The following is a 20,256-nucleotide window of genomic DNA, read 5'->3' as shown; positions in this document are numbered from 1 at the left end:
AAACACTCGTACTTCTTTAGATGTTCTGCAGCAGAGCTGGAGAAGTGGCCAGACAACTTAAAACATTGACTTAAAATGTTCCCACACATTTAGGTGTGAAAAATATCAAGTCTGACTTTTACGAAATTTCACACTGTTTTCTGTTTTTCATTGAGGGAATAAACTATAGAAAAGAAGGGCACAAGCACGGCGTGTGTGTGTGTGTGTGTGTGTGTGTGTGTGTGTGTGTGTGTGTGTGTGTGTGTGTGTGTGTGTGTGTGTGTGAGAGAGACTTACCTTCAGTGGCGATGGCAGTGTTGCATTCTTCAAAGTCAATAGGATCTGATAAGACAGAAAACACTCATTTAGGTTCATTTGGCATTTGCTGGCAGCGCCCTAAACGCATCGCACACACACACCCCATCATCACACACACACACACACCCCATCATCACACACACACACACACCCCATCATCACACACACACACACACACCCCATCATCACACACACACACACACACACACCCCATCATCATCACACACACACACACACACACACACCCCATCATCACACACACACACCCCATCATCACACACACACACCCCATCATCACACACACACACACCCCATCATCACACACACACACACCCCATCATCACACACACACACACACACACACACACCCCATCATCACACACACACACACACCCCATCATCACACACACACACACCCACCCCATCATCACACACACACACACAACCCATCATCACACACACACACACACACCCCATCATCACACACACACACACACACACACACACCCCATCATCACACACACACACACCCCATCATCACACACACACACACACACACACACACACACAACCCATCATCACACACACACAACCCATCATCACACACACACACACAACCCATCATCACACACACACACAACCCATCATCACACACACACACACACACACACACACACACACACACAACCCATCATCACACACACACACACACAACCCATCATCACACACACACACACACACACACAACCCATCATCACACACACACAACCCATCATCACACACACACAACCCATCATCACACACACACAACCCATCATCACACACACACACAACCCATCATCACACACACACACAACCCATCATCACACACACACACACAACCCATCATCACACACACACACACAACCCATCATCATCACACACACACAACCCATCATCATCACACACACACAACCCATCATCATCACACACACACAACCCATCATCATCACACACACACAACCCATCATCATCACACACACACAACCCATCATCATCACACACACACAACCCATCATCACACACACACACAACCCATCATCGCACACACACACAACCCATCATCGCACACACACACAACCCATCATCGCACACACACACAACCCATCATCGCACACACACACACACACACACAACCCATCATCGCACACACACACACACACACACAACCCATCATCACACACACACACACACACACACACACACACACACACACAACCCATCATCACACACACACAACCCATCATCACACACACACACACACACACAACCCATCATCACACAACCCATCATCACACACACACACACACAACCCATCATCACACACACACACACAACCCATCATCACACACACACACAACCCATCATCACACACACACACACCCCATCATCACACACACACACACCCCATCATCACACACACACACACACACACACACACACCCCATCATCACACACACACACACACACCCCATCATCACACACACACACACACAACCCATCATCACACACACACACACACACCCCATCATCACACACACACACACACACACACACCCCATCATCACACACACACACACCCCATCATCACACACACACACACACACCCCATCATCACACACACACCCCATCATCACACACACACACACACACACAACCCATCATCACACACACACAACCCATCATCACACACACACAACCCATCATCACACACACACACAACCCATCATCACACACACACACACAACCCATCATCACACACACACACACAACCCATCATCACACACACACACACAACCCATCATCACACACACACACACACACACACACACACACACACACACACACACACACACAACCCATCATCACACACACACACACAACCCATCATCACACACACACACACACACCCCATCATCACACACACACACACAACCCATCATCACACACACACACACACACACAACCCATCATCACACACACACACACAACCCATCATCACACACACACACACACAACCCATCATCACACACACACACACACACAACCCATCATCACACACACACAACCCATCATCACACACACACACAACCCATCATCACACACACACACAACCCATCATCACACACACAACCCATCATCACACACACACACACAACCCATCATCACACACACAACCCATCATCATCACACACACACAACCCATCATCATCACACACACACAACCCATCATCATCACACACACACAACCCATCATCATCACACACACACAACCCATCATCATCACACACACACAACCCATCATCACACACACACACAACCCATCATCGCACACACACACAACCCATCATCGCACACACACACACACACACAACCCATCATCGCACACACACACAACCCATCATCACACACACACACACACACACACACACAACCCATCATCACACACACACACACACACAACCCATCATCACACACACACACACACACACACACACACACAACCCATCACACACACACAACCCATCATCACACACACACACACACACACAACCCATCATCACACAACCCATCATCACACACACACACACACACAACCCATCATCACACACACACACACAACCCATCATCACACACACACACAACCCATCATCACACACACACACACAACCCATCATCACACACACACACAACCCATCATCACACACACACAACCCATCATCACACACACACACAACCCATCATCACACACACACACACAACCCATCATCACACACACACAACCCATCATCACACACACCAACAAGCACACTCACACAACCCATCATCACACACACCAACAAGCACACTCGCACGGCTTGGCAGGAACAGAGGGTCCAGCTTGGCACACACACGTTAAACTAAGTGTTCTCTGCTGAACCCAGAGGGTAGACAGGGTCAATGGCAGAGTCAACACAGTGTCTGGTAGCCATCAGCAAGATGTGACTCTCTACCCTGAACCAGGGCAAATACTACAGCAGACATTCATATCCCTCATGGACACATACACTACAGCATGCTCCACACACACACACACACACACACACACACTACAGCATGCTCCACACACACACACTACAGCATGCTCCACACACACACTACAGCATGCTCCACACACACACACTATTCCTCAGTCACTTTCTCTCTCTCTCTCACACACACACACACACTACAGCATGCTCCACACACACACTATTCCTCAGTCACTTTCTCTCCCTCTCTCACACACACACTTTCTCATGGACAGACACAGATCTCGAAGACATAATTTAAGTTCTACATAGGCCTACTGTAAACCTGCACAACAGAGACCAAACCACTCTAAAACAACCAATCAACTAAAATGGCACCTGGCATGCAAACTATGCCAGGTGGCCAGACAGAACCCACTGACCTGCCCTTTAGTACACACAGAATGGCTCATAAGGCCACACACACACACTGAATAAAAACACACACACACACACTGAGTAAAAACACACACACACACACTGAGTAAAAACACACACACACACACTGAGTAAAAACACACACACACACTGAGTAAAAACACACACACACACTGAGTAAAAACACACACACACACTGAGTAAAAACACACACACACACTGAGTAAAAACACACACACTGAGTAAAAACACACACACACACACTGAGTAAAAACACACACACACACACACACACACACACTGAGTAAAAACACACACACACACACACACACACACACACTGAGTAAAAACACACACACACACTGAGTAAAAACACACACACACACACTGAGTAAAAACACAGAGTAAAAACACACACACACACACACACTGAGTAAAAACACACACACACACACACTGAGTAAAAACACACACACACACACTGAGTAAAAACACACACACACACACTGAGTAAAAACACACACACACACTGAGTAAAAACACAGAGTAAAAACACACACACACAGAGTAAAAACACACACACACAGAGTAAAAACACACACACACACACACTGAGTAAAAACACACACACACACACACTGAGTAAAAACACACACACACACACACTGAGTAAAAACACACACACACTGAGTAAAACACACACACACACTGAGTAAAAACACACACACACACTGAGTAAAAACACACACACACACACTGAGTAAAAACACACACACACACACTGAGTAAAAACACACACACACACACTGAGTAAAAACACACACACACACACTGAGTAAAAACACACACACACACACTGAGTAAAACACACACACACACACTGAGTAAAAACACACACACACACACTGAGTAAAAACACACACACACACACTGAGTAAAAACACACACACACACACTGAGTAAAAACACACACACACACACTGAGTAAAAACACACACACACACACTGAGTAAAAACACACACACACACACTGAGTAAAAACACACACACACTGAGTAAAAACACACACACACACACTGAGTAAAAACACACACACACACACTGAGTAAAAACACACACACACACACTGAGTAAAAACACACACACACACACTGAGTAAAAACACACACACACACACTGAGTAAAAACACACACACACACACTGAGTAAAAACACACACACACACACTGAGTAAAAACACACACACACACACTGAGTAAAAACACACACACACACACTGAGTAAAAACACACACACACACACACACACACACTGAGTAAAAACACACACACTGAGTAAAAACACACACACTGAGTAAAAACACACACACTGAGTAAAAACACACACACTGAGTAAAAACACACACTGAGTAAAACACACACTGAGTAAAAACACACACACACACACTGAGTAAAAACACACACACACACACTGAGTAAAAACACACACACACACACTGAGTAAAAACACACACACACACACTGAGTAAAAACACACACACACACACTGAGTAAAAACACACACACACACACTGAGTAAAAACACACACACACACACTGAGTAAAAACACACACACACACACTGAGTAAAAACACACACACACACACACTGAGTAAAAACACACACACACACACACTGAGTAAAAACACACACACACACACTGAGTAAAAACACACACACACACACTGAGTAAAAACACACACACACACACTGAGTAAAAACACACACACACACACTGAGTAAAAACACACACACACACACTGAGTAAAAACACACACACACACACTGAGTAAAAACACACACACACACTGAGTAAAAACACACACACTGAGTAAAAACACACACACACACTGAGTAAAAACACACACACTGAGTAAAAACACACACACTGAGTAAAAACACACACACTGAGTAAAAACACACACTGAGTAAAAACACACACACACACACACTGAGTAAAAACACACACACACACACACTGAGTAAAAACACACACACACACACTGAGTAAAAACACACACACACACACACTGAGTAAAAACACACACACACACACTGAGTAAAAACACACACACACACACTGAGTAAAAACACACACACACACACTGAGTAAAAACACACACACTGAGTAAAAACACACACACTGAGTAAAAACACACACACACACACACTGAGTAAAAACACACACACACACACACTGAGTAAAAACACACACACACACTGAGTAAAAACACACACACACACACACTGAGTAAAAACACACACACACACACTGAGTAAAAACACACACACACACACACTGAGTAAAAACACACACACACTGAGTAAAAACACACACACACTGAGTAAAAACACACACACACTGAGTAAAAACACACACACTGAGTAAAAACACACACACTGAGTAAAAACACACACACTGAGTAAAAACACACACACTGAGTAAAAACACACACACACACACTGAGTAAAAACACACACACTGAGTAAAAACACACACACACACTGAGTAAAAACACACACACACACTGAGTAAAAACACACACACACACTGAGTAAAAACACACACACTGAGTAAAAACACACACACTGAGTAAAAACACACACACTGAGTAAAAACACACACACTAGGCTACACTACAATCTGAGTAAACACACAGAGCTTGTGAGCTGGTGCCATCTCAATCTTACCAACACAATGATAATGCATAATGATCATTTAATAAATAGATATGTTTTAAAAACAACAAATTGCCAAATCTGCTGGGAGGAATGACCTTGATCTAATCTGGAGCCGAACCAGACTCTGATTTTCACAACAACAACAATTATTTATATAGATATTGAAAAAGAACCTAAAGAAAAACAACAAAGATCACGCTTAATTTAATGTTCATCAATTCTACATATTTACCTCCGAGCTCTTGCACTTGGAATGCCTCGCTTCGAGAGCGTCTGGAGAAAACATTAACGAGGGGTTTTCATAGGGTTGGATATGCATTATCCCACACACGCAAACACATATACAAACACGCTATTGAAAAAGTAGCGGAAAAACCAAGAGCAACACTCAGGATGAATATGCGTGTCAATCAATGGACTCCATATGATTTTAGAGTCAACGGTTTGAAAAGCTATTGTCTTATGGTTATTATAAGTAAAGATAGTAAGACGACAGTGGCGTGCCGTGGGCCTGGGGCCTGGGCCTTCAGTGAGGTCCTACACAGTCCCACCCGAATTAATCCACCTCTTATTACCATCATTATGATGCCATGGCTCTAGACACTATACATTTAGACAGAAACGCAGTATAACCAGGCGTTGCGTCACCTTGAAATTGACAAATTGACATTTCAACAGTGTTTACCCAAAAACATGACACAATCAATGAGTCTTTTCAATATTTCCCTTCACCTTTTCATTGTGCAGCTCCGTTGCCCTGCGCGTTTGTTCGTTGAACTGTAGATCCACTCCGGTGTCCCCAAAAGTTTTCAAAAGCACCATTGCTTGTAAGTGCCCAGCCGTACTTCAGTGTCTCGTTGCTGTCTTGGTTAGACAACTCAAGTTTGCAAAGCCAGTGTGGCTCCAAACACCAAATCGATCACTTGCAAATAATAGGCATTCCCAGCAGTACAGTTTGCAGTGCTTCTCGGAGCCTGTGAGCCATTGATAGCGCTCGTAGTTCGGCATCGGGCGACCTCTCCTTACAATGTCTAACTTTTCTTGAAAAGTTCGTCTTGAGAATGGCGTTATAATTATATCCTCGACCAAATCGATATCTTCTCCTCCTTCCGCCATTGTGGGTTGAAAAAACAGCTTAGTAGTACGCGAATTAATTCGTTTATCAAATTCAGTTTCCTAGATCTGCATAGACCTGCCCATAGGACCTGCCTCTCAATATTGGTAATCCAATCAAAAGACGTGCACGCACTACGCCTGCTAGCTGGCTCCTGTGTAACACTGGAGCCAGCCAGCAGGCGTACAATAGCCAACTCTAAAGCTGATTGGTTGACACTAAATTTTCATTTCCATTCACTTTAAGCTACAAGTGCCCGCACTGTTGATTCTGAAGGCCTGAGGGCAGATTTTAGACCCCTGGCAACACATGATGGCTGAATATGATTGGATAAAAGATCTAACGTAAAGACCAGCCCTCCAAATCTCAACCTGGGCAACCAAGAGGAAAGCTATGAAATGAAGAGTATAACTCTTACTCTGGGGAATAATTTAATACATATTTGTGGGAAAATATAAAAAAAAAAAAATTATATTCTGATGATGTTTAGGCCAGCAGAGAAGGCCTTGCTGGCCCTGACGTCCCACCACTGTAAGACGATGAGTGTGAAATTAGGACTTTTACTTTGTTTTAAGTGAAAACATAAAAATAGAGGAATAATCAATGAGTAATAAATAAATAAATTCCTCTGAATAAAAGGTTAGAGTGGCATCGTCTATAATACATGGAATAAATGATATTTTGTTAACTACGTTATTGAATCTGTCTGTTGATATAGAAATGTAGGGGTTCTGTGAATACACAGCTTATTCATCACAACACAGATCGGTTCCAAGTTCCCCTTTGAGCGTTTATCTTCTTAAAAGCTAATGCACTATCAGGAGACGACGTCTTTATTTACTACCCTATGGCAGACCACGGAGGAAGAGAAGAGAGGGTAGGCCAGTCCCATGGCACTAAAATGTCTTGACCTGAAAAAACAAAGCTAATGATATATTAGTCCAGTGTATATGGCAACAGCAGTTCGATGCAGCCTTCCCCAGACAATGTCAGTTGTGGGCAAAATGCATCGTTCGACATGCGCAGCGCTTGGAGAAGCTCAGGGAAGCGGTAAGTCACGAGAGGCACGCATCACGCCAAGTGACGTCGATAAAGTACACCAATCTACTGTGCAATATCAGGGCCTCTCCGGTTAGCTCTTCACCGCCGGCGAACACACACTGATGTGACTGCTGTTTGTGTGTGCGCGTTCCATTCCAATTAAAACTAAAATTCCACGCTCATCAAATAACTAGTTCACGAGAGAGAACGAGATAGAGCGAGAGAGATCAAGAGAGAGAGACCTACCCACTGCTCCCTAATCCACACAGCATTGACAACAAGCAGGTATAGTTAACTAAGTGAAGAGGCAACCATAACCTCCCACAGTAATCAGCAGTTGCTGGTGTTGCCAAATACCCATAATCACCAATTCTAAGACAATAATAATAAACATATTTGAATAATAATGTCTGAAGACCATACTTCGGCGCCTCCACATGATGACTGACCAAAACGGCCAACAAATTTAAGCACAGGGCAGGAACCTTTCGCTGACAGCATCCTACATCTGACAATATTTACACACACTGACTACAGCAAAAAACCTACACCAGACACGCCAATCTTACCTAAATCTGCACAGTTGGCATTAGGATCTGTTTCAACATTTCATAAACAGACAGATGACTTTGTTGATGTAGAGGTTTCTTTTATCTTATTCCTCTCTCTGTGAGGGAAGCATGCAGTCACGCATGAGTGGAGGATGGCTTTTTAAATTGCATATGCTTCACATGGAGCTCGGAGCGGGAAAGAGAGGAAGAGGGGTTTTGCGTGTCTGGCTCGCCGCCAGTTGACAGCTCAGCTGGATATCAGTGAACACTACGAACCCCCCCGCCTAGCAGCGTGTCACTTTCAGATTGTTTCCGTGGTCGACTGTTTATTCAACCTCTCTCTCGAAAGGCACAGGATCAGCCATCCGTTCAGCTATTTCATCAAGGGACAGGCAGGTTATTTTTCTGACACGGCCTCGGCCGCGGTGAGATCTCTAATGAACAGCTTGATACGGGTAGGAATTCTACAACTGCTTTCAGCCCTCAATTAATTCTGCTGTCAAAACAAATGAAGGCCGGCGCTGTTCAGACGCCCATCTGGACACAGTGGTCAGGGGTCACCGTTTGTATACACACAAACACACCCCTTTGTGTCGCCTACCTGATGTGATGGGTGCAAGCCCCTGGGAAAGCCACAATGGAAAACATTATATTGTAAGATTTCCCTTGCTTACCGTAGCATGTCATAGTTTACACAGAGTCACTGTTGAGCTCTTGATCCCCAAAAGAGCTCGCTTCTGGCTGCTTAGTTCAGTCTGTAGCCTAAACACAGCAAAGAGTGTGTTTGTGTGTGTGTATGCTTGTGTGTGTATGTGTATGCGCGTGAGTGTGTATGCGTGTGTGCGTGCGTAAAGCAAAGCCGCCCTGACCCTGTACTGGCCTGCATGGTGTCACATGCTAACTGGAATGTCCGGCCTGACCTGCCTACCTTTACAGCTACTGAGTCTGATGGCCTTCTACCACCTTTTGTTACTGCTCTCTCATTGGCTAAATCTCTCTTATAGGCCTGTCCCCATCTTAAAGACAGGAAGTCACTTTAAAGGAAGTTGCGCCTAAGTAACCACTGATACAGGGTCAGATTCAGCCACGTTGAAGGAGTAGGTATACTGTAAAAGTTACCCTAAGTAACCACTGATCTTCAGTCAGATTCAGGCTGTGCGTATGGGGAAATCTTACCTGGTCTCTCTTTGCCCGTTCCTTTACTGTCAGCCAGTTTCTGTATCAAGCCCTCCACAGAGGTGTTCTCCATGTTCCTCTCAAACTCTATACGGACCTGCAGAGGGACAACAACAAACACACAGGGTCATTAGGTGCGCTTCGTTTAACTTGGAGTTGCACTTTTGGGATGATTCCATTGGTTCCATTGTACAGGGTATACTGCTGTAAATCAAGCGCAGCTCAAGCATTCTGACGTATTTGACCCAGGTCCGGCATCAGTACAGTGAGGCATCAGAATGGATTACATTAAAGAAAGAAGAACTGATGGCAGAGTGGCAGACACTTGGAATCAGACACACTTTAACTGGTGTTCCTAAGGCTCTCTCCCTTCACTCTGGTGCTGTGGGCTGGTCTGACAGTCACTGGGCTGGGCTGAGCTGCTGAACAGTCATTGAGTCCATTGAGGGCTCACAATGTGGTAGGACCACTGGGAGGTACTTCTGTGATTAAAACATGGGGCAGTGTGTGTGTGTGTGTGTGTGTGTGTGTATCTGCTGTGTGTGTGTGTGATAGCTTGTGAGAGTGACAGCTCATGTCCTTGGGGACTGCTCTCTGGGTGCCTCGTTTTTAGAATACTCAGGAGGATTGACAAATGCAATATGGCTTTGTGCTTTTCACTATATACTCCCTCTAAAAATGTGATTTAACCTTTATTTAACTTGGAAAGTCAGTTAAGAACAAATTCTTATTTACAATGACGGCCTACCCCGGCCAAACCCGGACGACGCTGGGCCAATTGTGCGCCGCCCTATGGGACTCCCAATCACAGCCTGTTGTGATACAGCCTGGAATCAAACCAGGGTCTGTAGTGACGCCTCTAGCACTGAGATGCAGTGCCTTAGACCACTGCGCCACTCAGGAGCCCCCAAAGGACTGGACTACCCAGCAGTTAATTACAACTCTTGTATAAAACTATTCTCTGTACAACGTGTCTCTAAGGCCTGTGGAGACTGGCTTACATAATGGTATGGTTTTATTGTTGTGGACAGAGTGGCCTCCTGATGCCCTCTGGATGCTATCACGGGAAGGATAGTGTTTGTTTGTTTACTTTGGATGTTAGTGGCGTGTGTGTCAGAGTGTGAGTGTGTGTGTCGGGGGAGAGGGACCAGATAAATGACAAACAGGGACTGACTGGCTGTGCCATCTCGCCAAACGATTCAGATGTGCGTGATACTGTAAACACAACAGCGTATGTCCACTCACTATCATAAAAACACACACTGTGGCCGCTCCCCCCATGACCCCTCCAGCAGGGCGCATTAACCCCCTCCGCCTCGCGGGGGGATGGGGGTTGGGCGTGGGTTGCCGTGGCAAGGTAGAATGGTCACTCCAGCACACGTAATCTGTCAGGTGCTGCAGCCAGCCAGCCAGCTGCTTGCTGTATCCTGCTGCCGTGAGGGAACGTGCTGTGATGTCATCACCTGCCTGCGTGTCTCACACACACCCAGACAGACACACAACAGCCCCCCCTCCAACCCGCAGTGATTTTTCACAGATGCACAAAAACACACACACACCTGCAGTGACTCTCTGCACAGCATGCAGGCATATTGTTGTAAAGATTTTGAACCAGAATAATAATACTTTCAGTTAAATTATATACATTCTAATAGAATATAATAATATATGCCATTTAGAAGATGGTTTTATCCACATTTTGCACTACGGGTAGTCCCAGGAATCAAACCCACTATCATGGCGTTGACAAGTACCATGCCTCATCAGCTGAGCTAAAGACAACCATACACTCCTCTCAGAGCAGAATGTATTTAGATAACCTCTCTGGCTCCATGCAGTCTCTTTACATTCCCCCTCTCCACCACCTCCTCTTTCCCCCTTTCCACTCCTCCTCTTTCCCCCCTCTGTTCCCCCTCTCCTCTGCCTCCCGTCTTCCTCCCCATCTTCCTCCCCCCTCTCCCCTTTCTCCCCACATCTTTCTCCCTTCGCTCTCTTTTCCCGCCTTCCTCCCGTCTCCCCCACGCAGTCTCTCTACACCTCCTGTTCTCTTCCCTCACTCCCATGCAAGTCTCTCTCCCTAAACTTCCTCTCCTCCCTCATGCTGTGGTCTTTAGTGGTTTCCATTCATGTCCAGACTAGAGCAGAGAGAACACAAGAGAGAAGCGAGCTAGGCTAACTAGATAACGGCAGAGCCATGGACTGCTACGCCACTGTTTAGACCCTAGACCCAGGCCCAGTCCTAGACCCAGACCTAAACCCAATCCTCAGTCCCAGCCCCAGGTTAACATAAAACTACACTTCAAAGCCCAATAGCCAAACTGGGGCTATGTGCGCATGTTGGTAGACTGTTTGCCTGGCCGGATAACATATGTATGTGTGTGTCAATTTGTGTGTGTGTGAGAGTGTATGTGAGCGAGTGTGTGTGTTTGAATAGACAGTTTGATGGTTTTGCTCGCATGAGGTAGAGTATCTCATGATAAGCTGTAGACCACACTATCTACCTAGAGTTTATCTGTATTTTTCGTAGCTGTCTACATTCCACCACAGACTGAGGCTGGCACTAAAACCACACCTAATGAGCTGTATTCTGCCATAAGCAGACAGGAAAATGGAGGAATTCCTAGTGGCCGGGGACTTTAATGCAGGGAAACTTAAATCAGTTTTACCTCATTTCTATCAGCATGTTAAATGAGCAACCAGAGGAAAAATAATTCGAGACCACCTGTACTCCACACAGAGATGCATACAAAGCTCTCCCTTGCCCTCCATTTGGCAAATCTGACCATAACTCTATCCTCCTGATTCCTGCTTACAAGCTAAAATTAAAGCAGGAAGCACCAGTGACTCGATCTATAAAAAAGCGGTAAGATGAAGCAGATGCTAAACTACAGGACTGTTTTGCTATCACAGACTGGAACATGTTCCGGGATTCTTACGATGGCATTGAGGAGTACACCACATGAGTCACTGGCTTTATCAATAAGTGCATCGTTGACGTCATCCCCACAGTGACTGTAGGTACATACCCCAACCAGAAGCCATGGATTACAGGCAACATTCGCACTGAGCTAAAGAGTTGAGCTGCCGCTTTCAAGGAGCAGGACTCTAACCCAGAAGCTTATAAGAAATCCCGCTATGCCCTCAGATGAAACATCAAACAGGCAAAGTGTCAATACAGGACTAAGAGCGAATCGTACTACACCGGCTCCGACGCTCGTCGGATGTGGCAGGGCTTGCAAACTATTACAGACTGCAAAGGGAAGCACAGCCGCGAGCTGCCCAGTGACACGAGCCTACTAGACGAGCTAAATTACTTCTATGCTGGCTTTGAGGCAAGTAACACTGAAACATGCATGAGAGCATCAGCTGTTCCAGACGACTGTTGGATCATGCTCTCCGCAGCCGATGTGAGTAAGATCTTTAAACAGGTCAACATTCACAAGACAGATTACCAGGACGTGTACTCCGAGCATGCGCTGACTAACTGGCAAGTATCTTCACTGACATTTTCAACCTCTCCCTGATTGAGTCTGTAATACCAACATGTTTCAAGCAGACCACCATAGTCCCTGTGCCCAAGAACACTAAGGTAACCTGCCTAAATGACTACCGACCCGTAGCACTCACGTCTGTAGCCATGAAATGCTTTGAAAGGCTGGTCATGGCTCACATCAACCCCATATTCCCAGAAACCCTAGACCCACTCCAATTTGCATACCGCCCCAACAGATCTACAGATGATGCGATCTCTATTGCACTCAACACTGCCCTTACCCACTTGGACAAAAGGAACACCTACGTGAAAATGCTATTCATTGACTACAGCTCAGCGCTCAACACCATAGTGCCCTCAAAGCTCATCACTAAGTTAAGGACCCTGGGACTAAACACCTCAGGTGGTAAGGGTAGGTAACAACACATCCGCCATGCTGATCCTCAACACTGGGGCCCCTCAGAGGTGCGTGCTCAGTTCCCTCCTGTACTCCCTGTTCACTCATGACTGCACGGCCAGGCACAACTCCAACTCCATCATTAAGTTTGCTGATGACGCAACAGTGGTAGGCCTGATCACCGACAGCGATGAAACAGCCTATAGGTTGGAGGTCAGAGACGTGACCGTGTGGTGCAAGGACATCAACCTCTCCATCAACATGATCAAAACAAAGGAGATGATTGTGGACTACAGGAAAAGGAGGACCGAGCATGCACCCATTCTCATCGACGGGGCTGTAGTGGAACAGGTTGAGAGCTTCAAGTTCCTTGGCGTTTACATCACCAACAAACTAACATGCTCCAAGCACACCAAAACAGTCGTGAAGAGGGAACGACAAAACCTATTCCCCCTCAGGAGAGGCATGATTTGGCATGAGTCCTCAGATCCTCAAAACGTTTTACAGCTGCACCATTGAGAGCATCCTGACGGCTTGCATCACTGCCTGGTATGGGAACTGCTCGGCCTCTGACCGCAAGGCGCTACAGAGGGTAGTGCGTACAGCCCAGTACATCACTGGGTCCAAGCTTCTTGCCATTCAGGACCTCTATACCAGGCGGTGTCAGAGGAAGGCCCTAAAAATTGTCAAAGACTCCAGCCACCCTCGACAGACTGTTCTCTCTGCTAACGCACGGTAAGCGGTACCAGAGTGCCAAGTCTAGATCCAAGAGGTTTCTAAACAGATTCTACCCCCAAGTTATAAGACTCCTGTGCAGCTAATTAAATGGCTACCCAGACTATTTGCATTGCCCCCCCCCCCCCTTCTATGCTGCTGCTACTCTCTGTTATCATCCATGCATAGTCACTTTGATAACTCTACCTACATGGACATATTACCTCGAAACTGGTGCCCCCGCACATTGACTATGTACCGGTACCTTCCTGTATATAGCCCCGCTATTGTTATTTACTGCTGCTCTTTAATTATTTGTTATTCTTATCTCTTGCTTTTTTTGGGGGGGGGGGGGGGGGGGGTATTTTCTTAAAACATTGTTGGTTAAGGGTTTGTAAGTAAGCATTTCACTGTAAGGTCTACACCTGTTGTATTCGGTGCATGTGACAAATAACATTTGATTTGAAGTGGATAGACAGATTTAAGTGTGTTGATGTGTTTGGACAATATGGATTATTTTAAGTGACCGTGTGTGTACAGTGCAATGTCAGTGTGTGTACAGTATATTGACAGTGTGTATATGTGTTAGTCTATAGTGCTGGTACATTAAGTGTACTGTGTGTGTGTGTATGTCTGGGCTGAGTTTGCGTGTCTGTGGTCTAACTGATGAAGCAGTATCCCCCCTCTCTCCCTACTACTTGGCAATGGTGCTCGCTTGCTCACACAGCCTGGTTTAAAGGGTATTCATCATTACGTGGGCTTCCTGCGCGTACTTTGCCAGCTGTTTGGGAGAGCACTCACCCACCTTTAGGCTCTATTTTACTGAAGCCCAGCCAGGCTAACACTAAACCACAGGCTGCGTCCCAAATGGAACCCTATAAAAAGCCCTATGGGTCCTGGTCAAAACCAGGGCATATTATAGGAAATAGGGTACCCTTTGAGACAGAGACAGGCAGCAATGTCTTTCTCCTGTTCAGATGCATGGTAACACTGGAGCTTTAGAGCAGAGTGGGGATGTGGCGCCCCCTGTGGACACTGCTGGGACTGCAGCAGCAACACTACACACAGTGGAGCAGAGTTTCTTTTTAGTTGTCATGTAGTAAAACATCTAGAACATCTCAGATATTGTTCTGTTACAAATATTCTAGAGAACAATATCTATATATACTGAAGATGTAAAAAAATTGTGATAATATAATGGAGGTGGAAAGATGAACATTGTAACACAGTAAAGTCCAATAACATATCCACACAGAGCGAGATGCCTAGTCAGTTGGCATGCTGTGCCTCTAATTGTATGCTGAAGGTGTTTTCGATTGGTCGAGAGGGAGTTTTGATCAGTTTTTAATTGGTTGCTATAAACGGCTGAATGGAAAGCTTCCTGGTTCTCAGTGAAACTATTAGAGTGATCAAAGACTACACTAATTCATCACACAGTGAACCCACTGAGCACTGGGACAGGATACACGCCCCTCCCCACCCACAGGAATGTGTGTGTGTGTGTGTGAGCGTCTGCGTGTGCATTCGTGCAGTGTGTGTGTGTGTGTGTGTGTGAGCGTCTGCGTGTGCATTCGTGCAGTGTGTGTGTGTGTGTGTGTGTGAGCGTCTGCGTGTGCATTCGTGCAGTGTGTGTGTGAGCGTCTGCGTGTGCATTCGTGCAGTGTGTGTGTGTGTGAGCGTCTGCGTGTGCATTCGTGCAGTGTGTGTGTGTGTGAGCGTCTGCGTGTGCATTCGTGCAGTGTGTGTGCGTGTGTGTGTGTGTGTGTGTGTGTGTGAGCGTCTGCGTGTGCATTCGTGCAGTGTGTGTGTGTGTGTGAGCGTCGGCGTGTGCATTCGTGCAGTGTGTGTGTGTGTGTGTGAGCGTCTGCGTGTGCATTCGTGCAGTGTGTGTGTGTGTGTGTGTGAGCGTCTGCGTGTGCATTCGTGCAGTGTGTGTGTGTGTGTGTGTGTGTGAGCGTCTGCGTGTGCATTCGTGCAGTGTGTGTGTGTGTGTGTGTGTGTGTGTGAGCGTCTGCGTGTGCATTCGTGCAGTGTGTGTGTGTGTGTGTGTGTGTGTGTGTGAGCGTCTGCGTGTGCATTCGTGCAGTGTGTGTGTGTGTGTGAGCGTCTGCGTGTGCATTCGTGCAGTGTGTGTGTGTGTGTGTGTGTGAGCGTCTGCGTGTGCATTCGTGCAGTGTGTGTGTGTGTGTGTGTGTGAGCGTCTGCGTGTGCATTCGTGCAGTGTGTGTGTGAGCGTCTGCGTGTGCATTCGTGCAGTGTGTGTGTGTGTGTGTGAGCGTCTGCGTGTGCATTCGTGCAGTGTGTGTGTGTGTGTGTGAGCGTCTGCGTGTGCATTCGTGCAGTGTGTGTGTGTGTGTGTGTGTGAGCGTCTGCGTGTGCATTCGTGCAGTGTGTGTGTGTGTGTGTGTGTGAGCGTCTGCGTGTGCATTCGTGCAGTGTGTGTGTGTGTGTGTGTGCGTCTGCGTGTGCATTCGTGCAGTGTGTGTGTGTGTGTGTGTGTGAGCGTCTGCGTGTGCATTCGTGCAGTGTGTGTGTGCCGACTCACCTCTCCGATCTGAACGTGCGTCTCGTCAACAGACTGTGTGTATGACTGAATGATATCCTTCATGTGGACGATGTGGCTCTCCTCGATGTCCTGAAACTTCTGGAACACAGAGAGAAAACATACAGGAGTACATATGCAGCACATTATCCATTTCCCCTGAGGACACACTAAGCCAGAGCAAAACAAATATGCCAGTAGAAGACTTCGGACCTGGAGTTTTCCCTGACCTGATCAGGAACAACTCTGGACATAAGCTGTCATCTATTGAACCAGGACAAAGAGTTTCTGGTCAGGCCAGGTCAGGAAACCTCTGGGCTCTATCATGGGGAAGGATTTCAGAGAGTCCAATGTGTACAACAGAACATGTGCACCGTGTCCGCTGTAGGAGAAACACTGGGCGGAAAGAGAAAAACACATGTATACATTTCCCTAAAAAAGAAACACTTCTCCTTTGTGCCCTAACCACTTCCTTCCTGTGTGTGTCGTCTCTATTTGGGTGGTCTAGAAACGAAGGCACACCAACACACAGATCCCACTGCAGCACAAGGTGCTAATTATCCAGGGTGGGCCAGCCATGAGATACACAGAGCAGGGCTCATCTCTGGGCTCTGGAGCGGTCTGTGTGTGTGTGTGTGTGTGTGTGTGTGTGTGTGTGTGTGTGTGTGTGTGTGTGTGTGTGTGGGCTCTAAACGATGGCGTTTACTCCCATCCAGGGCTGGCCTTGGCTGGGGAGAGTTTGGGGTAAACCGAGGAGAAGGACTATAAATAATCACAAGCTGGAAAATCCCAGCGTGGATAGAGAGGAAGAGGAGTGTGCCTGACTGCATAAACACAAACACACACACACTCACAGGCTCATAAACAAGGATATAGGCAATCTCTTACACACAAACATCCATGATTGCTCCAACAAACACTACCACAGCTAGTGTACACACTACCACAGCTAGTGTACACACTACCACAGCTAGTGTACACACTACCACAGCTAGTGTACACACTCAAACACATGAGACACACAGAGTACATTCACAGGCGAGCACAATTGCGTAAACCTCAACATTCACATCAGCTTACAGTCAGGCCAACCGGCAGGCCAACCGGCAGGCCAACCGGCAGGCCAACCGGCAGGCCAACCGGCAGGCCAACCGGCAGGCCAACCGGCAGGCCTATACACAAACTCGAAACACACAAGTGATTTCACAGAAGACATGTGCACCCGTGCCATGTTTAGAACTCATGTTCACATATGCTGAATTTGAGAGGAGCCATAGACTGCTGTTGTCTCTGGGGGAGAACAGAAAGCTGCCCTAACTCAAACCAGTTTGTCCGTGTGGCTCGCTACACTGCAGGATACCAAGGGTCAAATTCTGTTGTCTGATTTCAATTTAGAGTTTATCTAATCAGTCGTTCAGATGGTTCCAATCAGAGTTTTCCACAATGATTCCGTTGGTGAGGAAATAACACAAGCTGAGACGATGCCGAGCACAGAACACACACAGCATGGAATACTGAGCGGTAAACACACACACGCACACCCAAGAGCAAGGGCCTTAAAACATGCACACAAAGCTAGAGTACAGTACACCACACACAAAAACAAGAAACCCACACAAATATATTGTCCTGTGGTACTAGAAAGTGGATGGAATACCAACACACAAACCCACACCTGTGCAGTTTCAGCCATCTTCTGTTCAAACTCGGACTTGGCTGTGGCGTATTTTTCCACAAAGCCCTTGTAGGTTTCCGTGGCTTTCTTGGCCTTCACTCCAGCCTGCAGAGATCAGAGACAGACAACAGGAAAATGTCCATCTGTTTTCACATGTCACCATCAGCCTCAGTCACACAGTCCTCTATGGAGCACCAGATCTCACCAGAGCAGAGACACCCATGTGATTCAGAAACAGATTGAGGCAAAAATATACATTTATTCTGGCATGAAGTACTACTACTCATCTACGTAATGCCAGACAGGTGATATGGGTGGTAAGATATGGAGATACAGAGAACGGGATAGTGATAGGTCATCTACAGCTGTACCTGTGATCTCCCACCTCACATCTCTCTGTGTTGCTCCCTCCTAGTGTAGTTTAGTCTAGTGTACAGTACCTTGTCCACATCTCTCTGTGTTGCTCTCTCCTAGTGTAGTTCTCTCCTAGTGTAGTTTAGTCTAGTGTACAGTACCTTGTCCACATCTCTCTGTGTTGCTCCCTCCTAGTGTAGTTTAGTCTAGTGTACAGTACCTTGTCCACATCTCTCTGTGTTGCTCTCTCCTAGTGTAGTTTAGTCTAGTGTACAGTACCTTGTCCACATCTCTCTGTGTTGCTCCCTCCTAGTGTAGTTTAGTCTAGTGTACAGTACCTTGTCCACATCTCTCTGTGTTGCTCTCTCCTAGTGTAGTTTAGTCTAGTGTACAGTACCTTGTCCACATCTCTCTGTGTTGCTCTCTCCTAGTGTAGTTTAGTCTAGTGTACAGTACCTTGTCCACATCTCTCTGTGTTGCTCTCTCCTAGTGTAGTTTAGTCTAGTGTACAGTACCTTGTCCACATCTCTCTGTGTTGCTCTCTCCTAGTGTAGTTTAGTCTAGTGTACAGTACCTTGTCCACATCTCTCTGTGTTGCTCTCTCCTAGTGTAGTTTAGTCTAGTGTACAGTACCTTGTCCACATCTCTCTGTGTTGCTCTCTCCTAGTGTAGTTTAGTCTAGTGTACAGTACCTTGTCCACATCTCTCTGTGTT

At 46.3% G+C, this 20,256-nt stretch overlaps 1 protein-coding gene across 5 annotated transcripts in view; it reads right to left on the bottom strand.

Moving 5' to 3' along the window:
- Nucleotides 1–20,256, bottom strand: part of LOC120026392 (F-BAR domain only protein 2-like) — a 90,568-nt gene that overhangs the window by 30,074 nt on the left and 40,238 nt on the right. For all 5 annotated transcript variants that reach the window (XM_038971242.1, XM_038971243.1, XM_038971244.1 and 2 more), the window contains exons 6-9: nt 19,189–19,293; nt 17,517–17,615; nt 10,368–10,464; nt 277–321 (exon numbers count right to left, since the gene is read on the bottom strand). In XM_038971242.1, coding sequence (XP_038827170.1) covers nt 277–321; nt 10,368–10,464; nt 17,517–17,615; nt 19,189–19,293 — 346 coding nt within the window. The remainder of the gene's footprint in view (nt 1–276; nt 322–10,367; nt 10,465–17,516; nt 17,616–19,188; nt 19,294–20,256) is intronic.

Source organism: Salvelinus namaycush, chromosome 31, assembly GCF_016432855.1.
Source record: "Salvelinus namaycush isolate Seneca chromosome 31, SaNama_1.0, whole genome shotgun sequence".
NCBI classification, from domain to species: Eukaryota; Metazoa; Chordata; class Actinopteri; order Salmoniformes; family Salmonidae; genus Salvelinus; species Salvelinus namaycush.
This window is presented reverse-complemented; position numbering and strand designations above follow the sequence as displayed.